Source organism: Patagioenas fasciata, chromosome 2, assembly GCF_037038585.1.
Source record: "Patagioenas fasciata isolate bPatFas1 chromosome 2, bPatFas1.hap1, whole genome shotgun sequence".
NCBI lineage: Eukaryota > Metazoa > Chordata > Aves > Columbiformes > Columbidae > Patagioenas > Patagioenas fasciata.
Window position 1 is genome coordinate 55,086,953 of NC_092521.1, and position 17,131 is coordinate 55,104,083.

At 36.2% G+C, this 17,131-nt stretch overlaps 1 protein-coding gene across 4 annotated transcripts in view; it reads left to right on the top strand.

Moving 5' to 3' along the window:
- ANKRD12 (ankyrin repeat domain 12) overlaps positions 1-17,131 on the top strand; it is a 64,243-nt gene that overhangs the window by 17,359 nt on the left and 29,753 nt on the right. For 2 of the 4 annotated variants that reach the window (XM_065830570.2, XM_065830571.2), the window contains exons 2-3: positions 4,802-4,939; positions 12,913-13,060. In XM_065830570.2, coding sequence (XP_065686642.1) covers positions 4,853-4,939; positions 12,913-13,060 — 235 coding nt within the window. In that variant the 5' untranslated portion in view covers positions 4,802-4,852. Of the gene's footprint in view, positions 1-2,289; positions 2,310-4,801; positions 4,940-12,912; positions 13,061-17,131 lie in introns of those variants that run through there. The other 2 variants (XM_071804243.1, XM_065830572.2) reach the window with 2 other exon arrangements.

Sequence of the window (17,131 nt, forward strand, 5' to 3'; positions counted from 1 at the left end):
TGTGTATTATTTGTGCTAACTGTATTATTTAAAAACACTTCTAAATTGATTTTGAAAATGTTTTTGTCATCCTCTTGTTCCTGTGTAATACCTGTAGGTTGCATTTGTTTTAGTCTACTTTTTTTTTTTTAAATAAACTATTTCTGTTTAATAAGACTTGAAAGGACGTGCGAGGAGGCTGTGCCTTTTGTGGAGGAACTCTTCTTCAGTTAATGTGGTTTAGCCCCTACTGGTGAGACAAATAAGAGGAATGGAGCCAAGCCTAACCTACTAAATTTTACGAAGCTTGTGAAGTTGGACTTCTCACAGTCAGTACCAGAAGGGTATAGGGAATGGTATAACAAACCAGGAGAAGAAGAGAAGCAAAGTAGGAATAGTGGCAGTCTCAGGGAGTCAAGTAGCACAAAAAAAAAAAACAAAAAAGGAAAGAAAACAGCAGCCTATACAGTGAGAAGTGTTGTGAATAAAATAATAAAGATAACTTTCACACATTGATTTCTTTTAAAGGAATTGTAATTATGGTGATATACACAATGGGAATTGTTGCAAATGAAACTTAGAGTGTATGAGAGGCTGAGCAAAAGCAGATTTATGACTTGTGTTTTCTTTCTAAACCCTTGAAAACAGATGTTTGCTGCTATGGCAATACTCTATGTATGTTGTAATCAGCACAGTAGTCATCTGTGAAGCGACTAACTCATGCCTTCTTTTAGGATTAAGAAATGTTTTTGTAAACTACAGGAAACTCATTGTAGAGTACTCTCCATTGCCCAAATAACCTTTTTTCTTCCTGCAACTGTTACAAAAAGCAATTAAAAAGAAAAGGTGTATAACCATGTGCTTTGATGTCCGTTAAAAATGAATTATTACTCTCTGTATCACTAGGGCTGCATAAAACCTACTGACACTACATAAATGAAGGGAATACACTGTTTCTTTTGTCTTGGGTAAGAATAGAACAGGAGAAATTTCACAATATTCTATCTTGTATCATAGTAGAGACAAGATTCATGATATTGTGAGACAGTTTCAAATGAAGCTCTTCCTGCTTTTCATAAGCTTGTGGTTAATGTTAAAACAACCAAACCAAACAAACAAGAAACCCAAACAAACAGAAACAAAACCCAACCAAAAAACAGGTGTGGGGAAAAGGGAGGTAAAGAGCATACCTTAGTACAGCAGTTTCTGATTTTCTGCCTTTAGGGTTGAGCATTTTAAACTTTCTTTCCCCTCTTGTTTTTCCTTTCCTGTTCTGGAAGAATAAGAAAGAAAGATGTTACTTTATTGCATACAATGGAATTAATCTTAGTGAAGTATTCTGTGAGGAAATTACCCATAGTTTAGGTCTGTGGGGGGTGGTGCTTAGCGACATGGTTTTGAGGTGAACTTGGCAGTGTTAGGTTAACAGTTGGACTTGATGACCTTAAAGGTCTTCTCCAACCTAAATCATTCTGTGGATGGGTGGAGTGGTGTGTAGAAATTTGTTTGAATATTAAGGTTTTCTGTTTCAGGTCTAGTGTGCAAAACACTTTTCTCAAAGTCATCTACCAAAGATAAAATAACAATCTCTGTCAGTTACTTGTGTCAAAACAAAACAATGGCCCTGCTCCTGTAACAGCAACACATTTGCTGTGTAATGATCCCAAAATCTTAACTATGAAGAAATGATAGAAGTGTCACACCTGAAACAAGGTCTTGCTGAGACGTAAAATTACTACAAGACTCACTAAGACTGTGACCACATAAGTTGAAAAAGGCCCATAAAACATCACCAGTTTTAAAGATACTTTTGGCGTGGCCTAAGGCACTGTCATGAGAAGAGCAGCTCTTCATTCTGTGGAAGAGGCAAGTCAGGCGAACGAGTGAGTTCAGCAAATGACTTTGTTGGAGTCTTTGCTCATGACACTGTTCCTGCTTGTGGCAGTTGTACTCCTTCCCCACCATGGGACCTGGAGGTTTCAACAGGGCAGTTGATGGCTCTTTAGCACCTTTTCTGCCCCACCGTGCCCAGGGCACAGTGACTGCTCACTTTCACCTCCCCCTGCGGGGGCAGGAGGGGTGGGACCCTCGGTCAATAGAGAGGGTCCTCAGCCAAGAGGTGCCCAGGCCCAGAGAAGCTGAGAAGCTTCTGGACCATGCTAGTAATGACCACAACCAGATCCAACCGGGCTATAAAATGGGCCCCCTGCCGAAGACTCCCTTTGAGTGGTCTTCTCGGAGCAGTGGGTCTGTGAACAGAGCCCTCTTCTTAGATCAGGGATGCTGTCTAAGGAGACTTTCCAGGATTGAATGCTCTCACCTTTTCCTTGGTAAGTGATTTTTCTTCTGGATATATCCTTGAGTGAGCACTTGCCTACCCTGGGCAAGTGATTATTCTTCTGCATACCCTTGACTGAAAGAGGCCTCTGTTTTTTTGTAAGTTAATGTGTGCATGCTGTGGATCGTTATTATTCTCATGTGGTTGTACAGTAATAATATCTTCAACTGGTATCCGAACCTGTGTTTTATAATGATGTCGGAGTGCTGAATAATTTTGAATACACCCCATCTCTGGCTGGTTTTCTTTGCTAAACAGTTCTGGCTAGAATAGTGTCTATTTGGAGCTTATTATCTACCTAAATTGACTTTTGGGCTGCCCCTGTGACACTACTGTAAGCCATGTTTTTGTGTTCAGTTTCTTGGTTTTCACCCTCAGCAGGAAGTGAATTCTGAGTCTTGGCTACGCCACAAATCTCTTAATATATTTTGGGATTTATGAGGAGTGGTATATAGTGGCCTAACAACACATTTGTCTGTTAACAAACCTCAACAGAGTGAATGAGGATCTGCAGTGCACCTTTGGAGGTGTGAAAATGATGGCTCATGAGTTTCTTCAAGTCAAATGAGAATTCTTGGTACAAATTTCATTCAGATTGCTTTCTAATAAAGTCTGTCATGTTTTCTTCTGTGGTCTTTTACTTACGCACTGTAGCAAGCTGAGTTTGCTCTGCTGATTCCCATCTCATTTTACTCTTGTCTTGGCAGTTGCCTGAACTGCAGAATATGGAGAAAAGTGTTAGTTCTTTATTCCTTGTTTGTTATTTAGAGTTGACACTGTTTGCAGTCTTTTATTGCTAAATCACTTACCATAGTACTTAGTGGTTTATGTAGTACAAATTCTGGTGTGTTGGCAAGATCTTTTGGCCTGTTTATCTTGACTTTTTCTTTGTAGGAAGAACTTTGTAGTTCTTAACAAGAACTTTACAAGTTCTTAAAAGGCATTTAGGTTCTTAGGGACATGGTTTAGCACTAGAGTTAGGTTTTGGTTGGACTCGATGATCCTGAGGGTCTCTTCTGCAATGATTCTATGATTCTAAGATGCTAAATAAATAATGCTAAAAAGCACTAGACTATTGCTGTCAGTGCTGAAAGTGTAGAGCAGCTTTCTGCTGTGCTTCTGCTGTAATTTTTTAGGACAACCTGACTTTGCATGGTAGGTATTGCGGTTGGACTTGATGATCTTAAAGGTCTTTTCTAACCTAAATGATTCTATGATTCCCTGTATTTGTCCTAGTTTCAGCTGATATAGCATCAGTTTTCTTCCTAGTAGCTGGTATAGTGGTATGGTTTGGATTTAGGATGTGAATGATGTTGATAACACATTGATGTTTTAGTTGTTGCTGAGCAGTCCTTACACTGTCAAGGACTTTTCAGCTTGTGCTGTCCAGCCAGCCAGGAGGCTGGGGGGTGCACAAGAAGCTGGGAGGGGATGCAGTTGGGACAGCTGACCCCAGCTGACCAAAGGGATATTCCATACCATACGTCATCATTCTCAGTATATAGACACTGGGAGCTGCTGCTCAGGAGCTGGCTGGACATCGGTTGGTGGGTGTTGAGCAATTGCATTGCACAAAACTAGTTTTATATATTTTATTATTATTATCATCCTTTTCTGTCCTATTAAAGTGTCTTTATCTTAACTCTTGAGTTTTCTTCTGATTCTCTCCCGCATCCCACTTTGGGGGTGGAGGGATGGCTGTGTGTGGTATTTAGCTGTCTGCCGGGTTAAACCACGACAAGATAAAAAGTATTTTGCTTGTCTTGAAGTCGAAAAGTGGAATCAATACTAGCATGGAAAAATCAAAATTCCATTCTGTGAATCCGTAACAATACTTATTTGGTGTACCTTGGAAATGAAAGACCATAGAGCTCTTAAAGCTTTATATACATATATATTTTGCAATGGCTTATGTAATTAATTTTTGAGACAGTGTGAATTAAGATTTCTAGTTCCAGGTCTAAGCTTTAGAAAATCTGTATATCTATCATAGATCTATATATCTATATAGGATTGCAAAGGATAGCAAATTATGGAGATTTGACCTTTTTTCCATGATATTTTGGGTACACAATATTTCATTTTTCCAGGCAAGAAAGCTTAATTTCTCTTCATGCTGTTGCTAGAAATGAGCTTGTGCATCCTCCCAGTCTTATTACCTATAAAATTAAGTGAGCTATTGAACCAATAAGCCATAAATACCCAAAGTGTTAGTCTGCCAAAGAGTCATTTTAGAGGGATGACACAGTTCAGCAACTGACCTGCTGGTTTTCTGATGACACTGTCCTGAGTAGTAGCCATGTAAGATCTTTTGGGTTTTCACCCCAAGGTTTGAGCTGCAGATGAGTGGGATGCTTGAAGTCAGGTGTCATTGTTAGTCATCTTTTTTGGAGTACTGTTCAGCTTTGCTACCATCTGCAGTAACAATGTTTGTCGTGAAATTACACTGTAATGTCTATATCATGTTGGTTGTTTGTTTTTCAGACACACGATGAACCCACTGATACAAGATACAGCTAGCTAAACAGCTATAAAATGCCCAAATTTGGGTCTACAAAAACAGTTCAAGTTGAAAATTCTGACACTGATAGCACCATGGTGGAAAAAACAACCGCAAGAAAGGTAACAAAATTATATTTGTGTCCATTTAAGTTCAGTGAAATGAAAGGCATGTGTTCTATCACAATTTTTGTTGCTGTGGAGGGAAGAAATAAATATGAATCTGTATTCTGATATTTTGGGTGAAGGAAAAAAGTAAACCTTAGATGGCTTTAACTGTAAATTAAAGTAGGTAACAGAATTTGTGCTTTTGTTGTAACTTGCAACGTGATTCAAAAGGAAACTGCATCTGTTTGGTTTATTTGATATAAGTTAGTGCATAGTTTCCATGTCTTACATCATATGAAGTCTTTATACACTCACAAGAACATCGATTCATATTTTATTTAATTTTACAGTGTCTTACTCTCTGTAACAAACAAGTGAAACATTTCTGAAAGCCTGTGACAGCACAGGCCAATGAACAAACACAAGTTTCTAACACAGGGACTTTTCCCTCTGTTAGGAGGACTTGGAAGCCAAATGCTGCAGAAGAGTTAAGACTAACTCCTGTCTGACGGAGTCCACTTTAAAACCTGTGCAGTCTATTTTTGAGTGTTGGAGAATGAAGGAATATGTGAGCTCCATTAATACTGAAGGGTGCTTCATTGTTTATAAATGTGAAGTATCCTATAATATAATTTTCAGCCTTCTGGAGTGAAGTTGCAAATAGCCCAGTTCTCTGTTTCATCTGCCTAGTACCCTTGTACAATAAAAACAAGTTTATCTGTTGTACTAATGAGTAACAGAAGATAGAATAATATTCTGCATTGTGAATGATATTGCCCTAAGGAGAAAGAATCCATTTGTCTCCCAAATGATATTTAAAACTATCTTCTCTGGAAAAGGAGATTGTTCATTTGTGTGGTTATGCTTACTAGTTTGTTGAAGTCTGTGTTCTCTGTAAGACCACTTAATGGATATAGGACAGGAAGAGATTAAAAAACAGGAGATTAGCAGATCTAGCATGTGCTTCACAATGTTTGTCTTCCGAAAACGTTCATAGAAAACTATAGACTTTTTAGTCTCTTCTTGGTTTGTTTTACAGGTCCCAGTAAATTGAGCCAAAAGTACTTGTTTCTGCTAGCTATGATGAACTACTTCATTAAGAAGAGGGAGATAACAGAGTAAAATGGGGAAAGGAAATCGGCTTACTATTAAAGGGATGAAAAAAAGTTGGGTTTTCTGGCTTTTGTTCTGGTCCTTGTTTGGGATATGGTCAAGTTAATTGAAGTCTCATTCAGTACTGAGAAAGAGGAGAGGGTGTCTGGGGCCTACAAGCAGCAAAACCAGGAAAGCTATTGCAGTGAAACTTAGTGGTATTAAATACTATCTTTTTATTTACACACTTGTAAATAAGTTAAATTTTGTAAATATTTTAGATTCTTTATTTAACCATAAAATATTTTCTGGCTTTATAAGCTCATTATTTTGACACTTAAGTATTTCTGGGGGAAAAAAAAAATTGACACCAAAGAATCCTGAACACATAACAGCTGCTTATTCTAGGAAAACTGACTTATGTCCAGTTTTTTCAAGCTTTGTTTGTGTTTATAATTAAAAAAATCTATAACACAGAGGTTAAAATCAATTTTCATCTTCTGTTCACTTTCATCAAAACAAAAATAGTAGGTCTACTTGAATTTGTCATTTTTTAAGTTTTAGTTTTTGCTGGTTTTTTTGTAAAGGTAAGGCTTGAATTGCTTGGAATGCCTTTGTTTGTAGGTTTGAGCGTATAGAAATAGATTATCATATTTTTATAGTGCAGATTACTTATTTCCTTCCTAGGCTTTGAATTTTATGTATAAATTGCTCTGCAATCTGAGGGTTTTTTTTAAAAAAAAAGGTCAAAATAAGTAATTTACTTTTGAGGTCCCATTCTTCTTCTACTTTCTACCTCTGAGTCCCCCTCACCTCCTCTCCCCGTTCTTGCTGCCTTTGTAGAAAAATGGTTCCAGTTTCCAGTATGGCTGTTGAATCTGTAACCGCTGCCAAAGGGTGTGAGTGACCCTTGTGGCCAGCTCAGTATTCACTGGTTGTCTTGACACCTTCCTCTGCAGTTATCCCCCGCCTCTGATCCCCATAAACTCTTCCCTCTCTGCTAATAACAGTCACAGTTACATCTGCTGAGCCTTGTAACCCTCATACCGTGCAATCTCTGCAAAGTTCAGTAATCTTCTGAAACACAGATGTATAGCTCTTTAGCCAGGACATTAAAGAAGTTATTAATTCATATGAAAACACAAATAACGTTTTCCAGGGAACATAAGAATGAACACGGTATCATTTATTTAACCACCAGGAAATACAGCAAATTCTGATTTGATTTAGAAAGAAGTAAATTAACATTCTATTTTTAATGGTTACATAAAACCCTTTCATTGTCATAGTGGTTTGGGTGAAGGTTTGTCCTTAGATGTTTTTTGTAACAAGGAAGTGTTTGGTTTTGAGACTGATCACCAGTACAGGAATTATAAATATGGACGAGTGTCGCATTCTACCTTGTATAGCGTTTGAGATTAACATGTCAGTGAAGGCGGGATTGTTTAGAAAATTAAAGTCTAAGGGAAGGTGGAAGTTTCGCCAAGGACATAGGTATGGAATCACAACGGTGAACTAATTACGTGGACACCAAAAAGGAAGCTGATAAACTACCTGCACTGTTATGTTCAGTCTTGCTTGCTATTCACCTTGGCACAACATATAATGTAGAATAATGTAGGATTTGATTTTGGGATTGTATGATACAAATTGATAGGTAATATTGAAAATGTGAGATCCTAAATAAAATTGCAGAATTATTTAAGTGATGCAATTAATATTCCTGTGTTCAGGTTTTTTTTTTTTAGCAAAATAAATATAATTTAGTTGCTTTTGTCAAATTTGAGAGAAACTGACATGATTTGTTCTCTAACACATGGGTAAGTAATTGCCAGAAGTGTTTAGCTGGCCCTTGAATAATCTGCAATCTTTCCCCCTGTATTAGAAAAAATAGGCAAAATATTGTCAAAATCATTTGGATTCAGCCTAGAAAATTATTTAAAACTCAACAGGCAATAGGGTATGACTAAAATTTGAGTTTGAACAACAGAAAATTGTGAAGGCAGATCTGTATTACATACACAACATAAAACTCTGAAGTAAAGATTGACCAGGCCAAATTAACAGTGATAATTTAAAATGAAATTATTTAGGAAGCAGTGAAAATTTCTGTAAAGCAAATAAGGATTTTGCTCAATATGTAAATATTTGCAGCCATTAATTTAAAAACAATAGTCTTTGAAGCATTAGAAGTTCTTATGAAAAAGTTAGGGGTTCGTTAACCTAATGTCACTGATGTAAGGAAGTACTGATGCTACAGGTAAAAAGGATGCTAAAATAAAATTTTTGCTTTAGTGGCATTTTGGTATGGAAGTGTCTGGATTAATCTGGAAAATACCTGTTGTCAACACACTTTTCTCAGTGTTGTATGACCAATGAGTGACCATTCACTGTGCCATCAGATATGCATGTGTTTTTTAGTAGCATGGAAAGGCCCTGAAGTGTTCAACATTCAGATCAGTATAGTGGTCCATAGTACAAAAAATGCATTCTAACTCTATTTTTCATGTAGCTTTGGCTTTTTGTTTTTTCTCTGTACTTTACTGTGTAAAGTTGCTTATGGTTGCTTCTTTGGCCACTTTGTTATTGAAGCAGAAATGTCTTTGAACTACTCATGGAGCTTAATGTCTATGACTGTAAATGAACAGAAGATAGATAGTTTAGTTATTGGTGTTCCCTTATATGTTCATAGATGCATTGTAGGCAGAGGAGGCTTAATGTGAAATAATGTTCACACAAAACAGTGCATCTTATAAACGAACAGTAATGTTAAAGGGGACCACTCCCTAAAAAAAATCCTCACTCTTCTTTTTCTCAAAATAAAACCTATAATGGTACAAGACCACTCCAATGGGTAAACTAAGATAAAAGAAAAAAAAACGCTTGTAGGATTTGTGTTTCCTTTAATAGTTGATACAATATTTAGCTCTTACTGGTTGTGTACTGTTAGCTGTTGACTGAGGAATGTAGTAGAAGTACTATTGTGTGACTTAATCTTTCATATTTGTCCAGTGGAAGTTAATGCTTATTGCGCTGTTCTAGTAAACAGTAAATAGCTGTGTGAATCAGCTACATGTTCAGACCTTCTGAGATCTTAACAAAAAAATTAGAAATAACATTCCTGTTAATAAGCTGAGTTTGTATCATATATGATTTAGGGTACGTGTGTTTTTATTTCAGTTGCTCATCTTGGGAGCATAAAACAATATTTTAAAAAAGTAAGAATGTGTACAGCAGATAGATCATTTAGTGTTTGTGTGAGATATTTTATGAACACAAGAACATACTGAAATTTTAATATATCTGAATTTATGTGTTAGAACTTACATGGCCAGAACTCAGGAAGTAAATGATAAACATGTGGTCCAAAGGAGAAACGCACTTGGGGTTTGTAAGAATTAACTCTCTTCTTAGAAGATTCCAACAATAGTGCCCAAAGCTGTTTTAATACAATGTAGAACATGCTTCAATATGTAATTATCTTTGATAGGCAGAAAAAGAATGCTTGTTCTCCCAGGGCTTAGTACATCTGCTAGATTATATGGCACTCTGTTGTCTCCTTTTGTGTTTTGGCATTGATTGTAGCAGTACCAGACAATAGAGCTGGAATGGGATATCAAAAAATTGTCCAGACTGCTGTTTGTTGGCCTTCCAAGACAGTTTCTGTTGAACAGATTAAAAATGTGTTTCTCATCATAGCACACTAGTATGGTTTTGTTGACAGAGAAAATTCTTCCTTTTTACTCCATCCTCCAGTGAGGCACGCATTAAATGTTGAGACGCGCAGATCTAGTTCATCCATTTGCCCCAGAGTAGAATAAGCTGTACGTGGTTCTTGACAGATGATTGCCAGACCTTTTCTTTAATATCTTGCCTGATTGAAACTGCAGTCTCCTTGGGCAGTTTATTCTGATACTTAATTATGCTGCCTGGCATAGAATTAGATACTTAGTAGAAGGATAAATAACTTCTACTTGTCTCCTCTTCCAGCCTAAAGCTGTTAAATGTTCCCTAAATGTAGTGGGCAAGGAGAGTATGTAATGTCTTTCCCTTTGCAGCAATAGTTTATGTATGTGAACATTATTATGTATTCAGTGTTTTATTTGATTAGCAGTTTTCACTTTAGATTAATGAACCTCTTTAGAAAGTCCACAAATATTCTAAGTTATGGGTTGCTTTATAAAAGACATCAACTTCATTTCAGGTTGCTTCCATGGATCACATTAATGCATAGACTTTTTCATGCTGAATTTTGAACCTTGTTTTGGACCCTGAGAAATAGATATCCATGCTGTTGGAGTGACCAGGAGTAGTTGGAACAGTGGATGCTCACTCTTTAAATCAAAATGCTTGTTCTAACCTGCAGGACTTGCTGCCTCCTCTTACCTTTCTGTACTTGAAGCTGAATCCAGTGTTGGTTTGTATTTAGACTATTTTTCAAATTTGGTAGTCATTTTATTTTTCCTTTGCCCGTGCTCTTTGCTTTTTCCTCTCTCCGAGTTGCGGTGGTGTCTGTGTATCCAAATGCACCTCTATTTCAACATTGTCATTGAAGGTACAAACTTCTCAAACACCCTGTTCATTGCATCTTTTGGGTTGGAAGGTCTGCCAGTGGTAGTGGCTAGATGTTTGTTTATGTAATAGTGAAGGAACAAAATACTTTCATTTTTTCAGTTTCTGTGTATAGCCTGTTCTTTCATTTTCAATGTACCTTTATTTATTTGAAAGTATGAATTTTGAACTCTCTTCTCTTAATTAGATGATCACAAAATTAATGTTTAGTGATTATCAAAAAAGTAGTGCATCAGTCGTAATATTTAACATAATGCATCTATACAATTTAAGAACAAACATAAAGCTATCAAATTATTTAAGCAGCTTGCATCTCTTTGTGAGCACCTACCAATGTATTTTACTGATTAGTACAAAAAAAAGTGATTATTTTTAAGGATTACCAACCACACAAAGTTTGCCTTTTATCTACAGAACAAGTTGAAACCAATGTTTCCTGCTTAGGAACTTTAAATTATTCTGAGTTGATCCTTTCTATTCCGTAGTACCTAACATAAGGTAATATTCTAAAAAAAGTAATACCATTTTAATACCACTTTATCAAATTGTGAGAAATTTACATATGTACATATGAGAAATAATTGGATTGTTTGCAATAAGGGATGAGAGCACTCTTGGTGAGGTTGGGTTTAAGTGGAAAAGTCCTGTGTAGTGCAAGAGATCAGGATGGGCTTAATGGAGTTTGGATTTCCTCTTGTCAACTTAAAGATGCATTTGCAAATGATCAGTTGTATTAGATGGATTATCTTCTGTCAGAAGTGTTACGACAGGCACTATCTCCCAGGGGCTTAAGGGGGTTTAGATTTGTAGATTTTTCTTGTTCTAGCATGTAAGTAAGGAAAGGTGGGGGTGGGGTGTTGATGATGTTTCCTTTGGGGTTTTAGAGGAGGGTTGGTTTTGGTTTTAGTGTGTGGGTTTTATTCTGCATTTTGGTTTGGGGTTTTGGGTTTGGTTTCTTTTGTTTGTTCGTTTGGTTTTTTAGGCTCCCAAATTAGAGTGGAGATAGGTTTTCTCTGGGTGCATCCACTTTTTACTTCAGGAATTCTCCTGACATACTGATCCCTTCTTTGTGATCTCCCTGGTACAACCATATGTCAACTGAAGATTTTAGAGTTTGTTTACAGGTTCTTTTTGTAATCACTTCTGCCTACCATTTTGGCAACAGGTTGAACTCAGTGTTCAGATAATATAATAAAACTACTTCTTTTACCTGTGTTTGTTTTTAAATAAAGGGAGGGTGCTCTTGAGAATAGTACCTTTACTTGGAGTTATTTTCTAGTTTTCCTCTAGTCAGAATAGATCTTTTAACTTCCTGATTCAAAAGTAGCGAGGAGCAGCCTTTTGTTTTCACTGATTGGCAGGTAAGCTTATGTGCCTCTTCTACCTTTGGAAAGGGAATCTGTTAGTGGTTTCATCCAGTCATCTCTTAAGAATGATATAAAGCTGTGTAGTTGTGATAGCTGACACAGAAATGTGTTTTTGCAGCATGTAATGAAAAGAAAATGTTAGATTTCTATGTTGTGTCTTGATTAGTAGGCTAAAATGTTGGGGTCTGCAGAGGGTTCTCTCAGGCAGTCTTCTCACTAACCTGCTGCTTTTACCTACTTTGACCTCCTATATTATCAAAGTAATCAAACATAAGTTAATATTGTGCCTACCCAGGTTTTTCTTTTTATCTTTAAGTATGTTTTATAAGCCAAAAATCCCAGATTTATGCAGCTAAAAATTCAAATAGCTTGTCCTTATTTTTTCTGAATTTGATTTTCTAAGTTCTAAGTTTCTAAGTTCTTAGTAAATTTTGCTTTAGAAAATGAAACACTACACTATTATTCTTGTTGAAATAGAGACTTCGTATGGATGGATTATGGGGTGGGGGTGGAGATGGGATGGTTGTTTGGGATTTTAGTTGTTGTTACTGTGTTACTTTTCACAGTCAGAATTGCAGTGTGGGCTTTTAATGTGCTTTTAACATGATTATTACGTTATGGTCAGGGAAGGAAGTTGGGATGTCTTTGAGATTTAGTGAATTCTTGTCCAGTTTGTGTTGTTCCTTTGCTTATTAGTCAAGGTTCTAATAGTGAACAGCAGGTTCTACAGTGATGTATCTGGAGGTAAAAGTAACACAGAAGATACTAATTTGAAAAATAAATGCCGTTGATTATTTTTAGTAAGGTTACTATAAAAGTTTTTGAATGAACTACGTAATACACATACTGACAAACATGCACATACATTCTCACATAGCAGTCTTTTCAGTCTGTATACATTATAAGACTATTCTGCTTTATGCAAAAATTACTTAGTATACTTTTTATTTATATTAGAGCAAGGACAAGATTGCATCCTACAGCAAAACTCCAAAAGTGGATAGGAGTGATGTGGGGAAGGAGATGAAAGAAAAGTCTTCCATGAAACGTAAACTTCCTTTTACTATTAGTCCATCCAGAAATGAAGATCGCAATTCAGACACAGGTAGAACCTTTTTCTTTCCTTAACTAATTATTTGTTGGTAAAATACGTCCTAATTTAATTAATTGTATATTATGTTTATTATATTGATTATTTATTTCTGTATAAAAAGGATACTAAGTATAAAAATTGCCTGCTTGCTTCTGATTGTTGCATCTCAGCCTGACAGGCTTTCATCCTCCCATTACCAAGAGCTACCATGTCAACATAGTTTATCTACATTTTCCAATTGTTTCGTAACCTCATTCTTTTGCTTCTGTTTTAGTAATAAATCTTTCTTTTCATTGGCATCTCTTAGAGATCCGTTTGCTTAAACAAGTAAACTGATGAAAAGACATGTAAGTGCCTTGATTTGAGACACAGCTGTCAGCCTTGTGTAGGGAGCTGTCAGCCCTTTTGGGGAAGGAGAGTGGGAAAGATTGGTAAGGTTATGGAACTAACTAAACTGGCCATGGAGAACAAACTTTTCTTTTATTCTACGTTCCTATGATCTGGTCAAGATACCTTCTCTGCACAGACTGGTAGTTCTTCCTAAGTAAAACATATTTGATTAGAAGTTATTTCAAGTCTTCAAAGTACCATTCTTAACATGGCTCTTTTCAAATCAAGGTGGAGTACAGTTATCTCGAAGTTTAGATAATTAGTTATCTGCATTGTAGTGCAGTAATAGTTCTGTTGGCAGCAAAACACTATCTGTGCCTTCTGGAAGGTGACTAGAAGGCATGGTCCCCAGACATCTCAGAGGCTCATTACTACAGTTTCTTATACAGTGCCCATTGTACATTTGACTGTTTTCATAAGCAGGTAATTCCCTTAACATACTTAAATTTAAATGCAAGATAGAAGTATATGCCACGGTACATGTTTAGTTTTTGTCCAGGATTGATTTAGTGCAGATGATTTCGTTCCTGGATATTACATGCATGTTTTTGTTACTGTGAAGAGAATATCATATGAAATCCAAATTTGAAGTAGTCGCATTACAAGACAATACACTTGGCTTTAGATCTCAATTTTCAGTGGTTTTAAAGAATTCTAGAGTCTTACGCTGTTCATGAAACCACTTGATTCTGAAAAGAGCATGTATAAATTAGAAGTATCCTCCCAGCATCTGCTTTATTCAGTTTCCTGCTTGGTATTAGACCTTGTTTTTCACAATAGAAATAAATATATTTAGAAGTGATATTTAGCACTTATATAATGTTTTCTGTGTTAAATATTTTCTCATCTTTCCCCACCCCATCAACTTTAAGTAATTCGTTGTCACAGCAGCATCTTGTAAGGTAACATGATTTTTTTGTTTCTCTTGCTATAGCATCTATTGTCACAGCTGCCACAAACGAGATTGGTTACTCTAGACATTTAGACAGGCACCTAAAGACAGTGTGCAGGCAACAAAATCTTTTTGTTACAATTTGTAGCAGAGAGATGAAATAAACAGTTCAAGCAGGGGTAAGAAATACTAATATGACAATAGAAGGTACATACCTTGTAACTGCTGTGTAGCAAACATCATAGCTTGTCATCCCTTTCATTACTGTTGAGGTAAGGATACAAGAGCAACTTGAGAAGCTTTGTACAGAAGCTTTCCAGAAGCTTTAGAGGCAGGAACATTGCTACGATGAAAAACCATCTCTTACGCTGGTTCTGTACCTAACCAATTAGACCAGACCAGTGGGAATTAACCACTTAAATTGGTGCAAGGTTTGGGACTGACATCAGTGATCATGAAATGCAGTGCTGCTTCTGACACCCGCTTGGCATTAGGCACTGAGAACGCTTACCATCACTGTGCTAACCCGCTCCCTCTGACAGAAGTGTCTCCCTGCTATTAATAACTATGTACAGAGAATGGCAAGTGTTATTTGAGAAGGAAGAAATTAAGCTTTTGGAGATGAGAGAGTAACCAGAGACAGAGGAGAAAGAAGAGGTGATGAAAAGCTTCTTGTCAGCTAGTAGTGCTAGTATTTAAAAACATCAAAGGAATCTCAGTTTTCTTCTGATACTCAGTGAAAATCTGTAGTGGTATTCTAGGGGACATGGTAAAAGGTTGTGTATACTATAATTAGATTCTGAAAAAAATGTGTGGTACTACTCCATTCTTCCCACTGTCCGTTACAGTTCCAGGATGTATGTTATCCTTTTCCTATAGTTTTATTTTTAATAGACTGCCAATAAGGTTTTTTTTCAGAGTTCAGAATAGCCAAATGTTCCTACTGCTTTGCTAAATAGTTTCTCTGTAATAGTTGATCAGACCATTGAGTTTGATTTAAAAATATTTTTAAAGATTTAGGGTCTTCTAAAAATGTATCCACATGAACAAAAATCAAGAAATGCCATAAAAAGTAGCTCTAGGATGAAAAATTTAGTAGTTTAGTTTAATAAGTGGTTTATCTCCAGGGTGCATGAAAGGGTTGCTAGGTGATTGTAGAAACACCATGATAATTTGGTTTAATCCTGTTTAGGCAAGTAAATCAGTCAAAGAAGCGAAACACCTAATTTTTAGAGCTTTACATCATTAGAGCTATCTTGCTTCTGTCTCCATACTATTCATTCATAAAGTAAGATTTTGTCATCTTTGCTTTTTTTTTTGTAAAAACTGTCCCCTGCAATTCCACCTTTTGCTCCTTTTTGCGTTTTTGTTTGTTTGTTTGGCTGATTGCTTTTTTTTTTTTTTTTTTTTTTTTTTAATCAGGTGTTGCCTTGAAACTGTAAGTGATAATGAACATGGGCAGCCAAACTGAATGTTAACTTAATTTGGAAAAAATATATGTATATTTATTTAAATTTGATTCCTACAAAACTATACATAAAATAAATTTTAAAACCAGTCAGTTTTGTCAAGACTGAAATCAAACAGCATTTGCAGTGTCCCATAAGAGTCTAGAGCAATTCCAGTCCTCCCGTTTATCTAAATTTAGATTTAAATCAGTGGTTTTGTCTGAGAAACTTCTGCAATAAATTAGTATTAAATATTTGCAGATTTAGCCTTTAGGTTACATTTTATACTGGTTAGGACCAAATCCAGTTGACTAAACATGTAATCAAGCAATACCAGTTGAGATGAGTAGGTGAGAATTCTGCATGGGGCTGAAAGGTAACATGAGTTACCTGTGGCCTCCTGAAGAGGCCAGTAGGACAAGGTAAAGCACTTGAAATGGCACTAAATATGCATCTTTTGCAACAACCTCCTAGTCTTGTTTTGTTGTGCAGGGGTGTCTATGTTACACTGTCCTGGTTTGGGTCGCTTATCTTAAACTGAGGGCTCTGTTATCACATCCCCAATCTTTGATCAGAGCAGCCACAGAAAGATAACACGATATATTAAATACTGCAGTCCAGTTTATTTATACTGCAAATTTTGCAGGATAGCTTTAACCCTTATTTAAATTAATCTTACAAAGGATTCTACACGCAAGCTTTGATTAAGACTGGTAGAAAGGATGGTGGAAGGAGAAGCATTTTTCATACCTTTGTGTAATAAGCTCTCTGATTTGAAGTCTCCCTATCAAAAAATATGATTTGATTGAAAAGCTGTCACTTATTTAGACTCCTTAAGTAGCATTATTTAAATGTTGCTAATTTATTTAGTTAATCTGGTTATTTTTAAATAATCTCTGATGTGGTTATCAGAGTAACAACAACAGGCAAGTGGTGCTTTTGCAGAGGACAAGTTTGTTTGCTTTCTCTACCTTATTAGTCTGAAGAGAGAAATTTGTATTTTTCATAATAATTAAACAGAACTGCAGATCAGAAAAAAACTTTTCATTGTGAAGGTAAGCATGGGATTTTTTTTGTAGTCCTGCTATGTAGTTGATTATTCAGGAAGAACAACAAGAGTTCCAGTTACATTAAATGTGTTAATTCGTTGATCTTTCCTTGGAAATTATGGTCTCTAGATTTTCTGTTTACAGTGGCATATTGATTGTGTTTTCTGACCCCTTCAATTTCTGTCCTTAAAGTAGTCCAAACATAGCACAGTCATATTTATTTTAGCATTTAATTGACAACCAGAAAAGCAAAACAACTGACCTCTTAGTATTCTCTGTGTACATCATCGTAACACAATTTCTA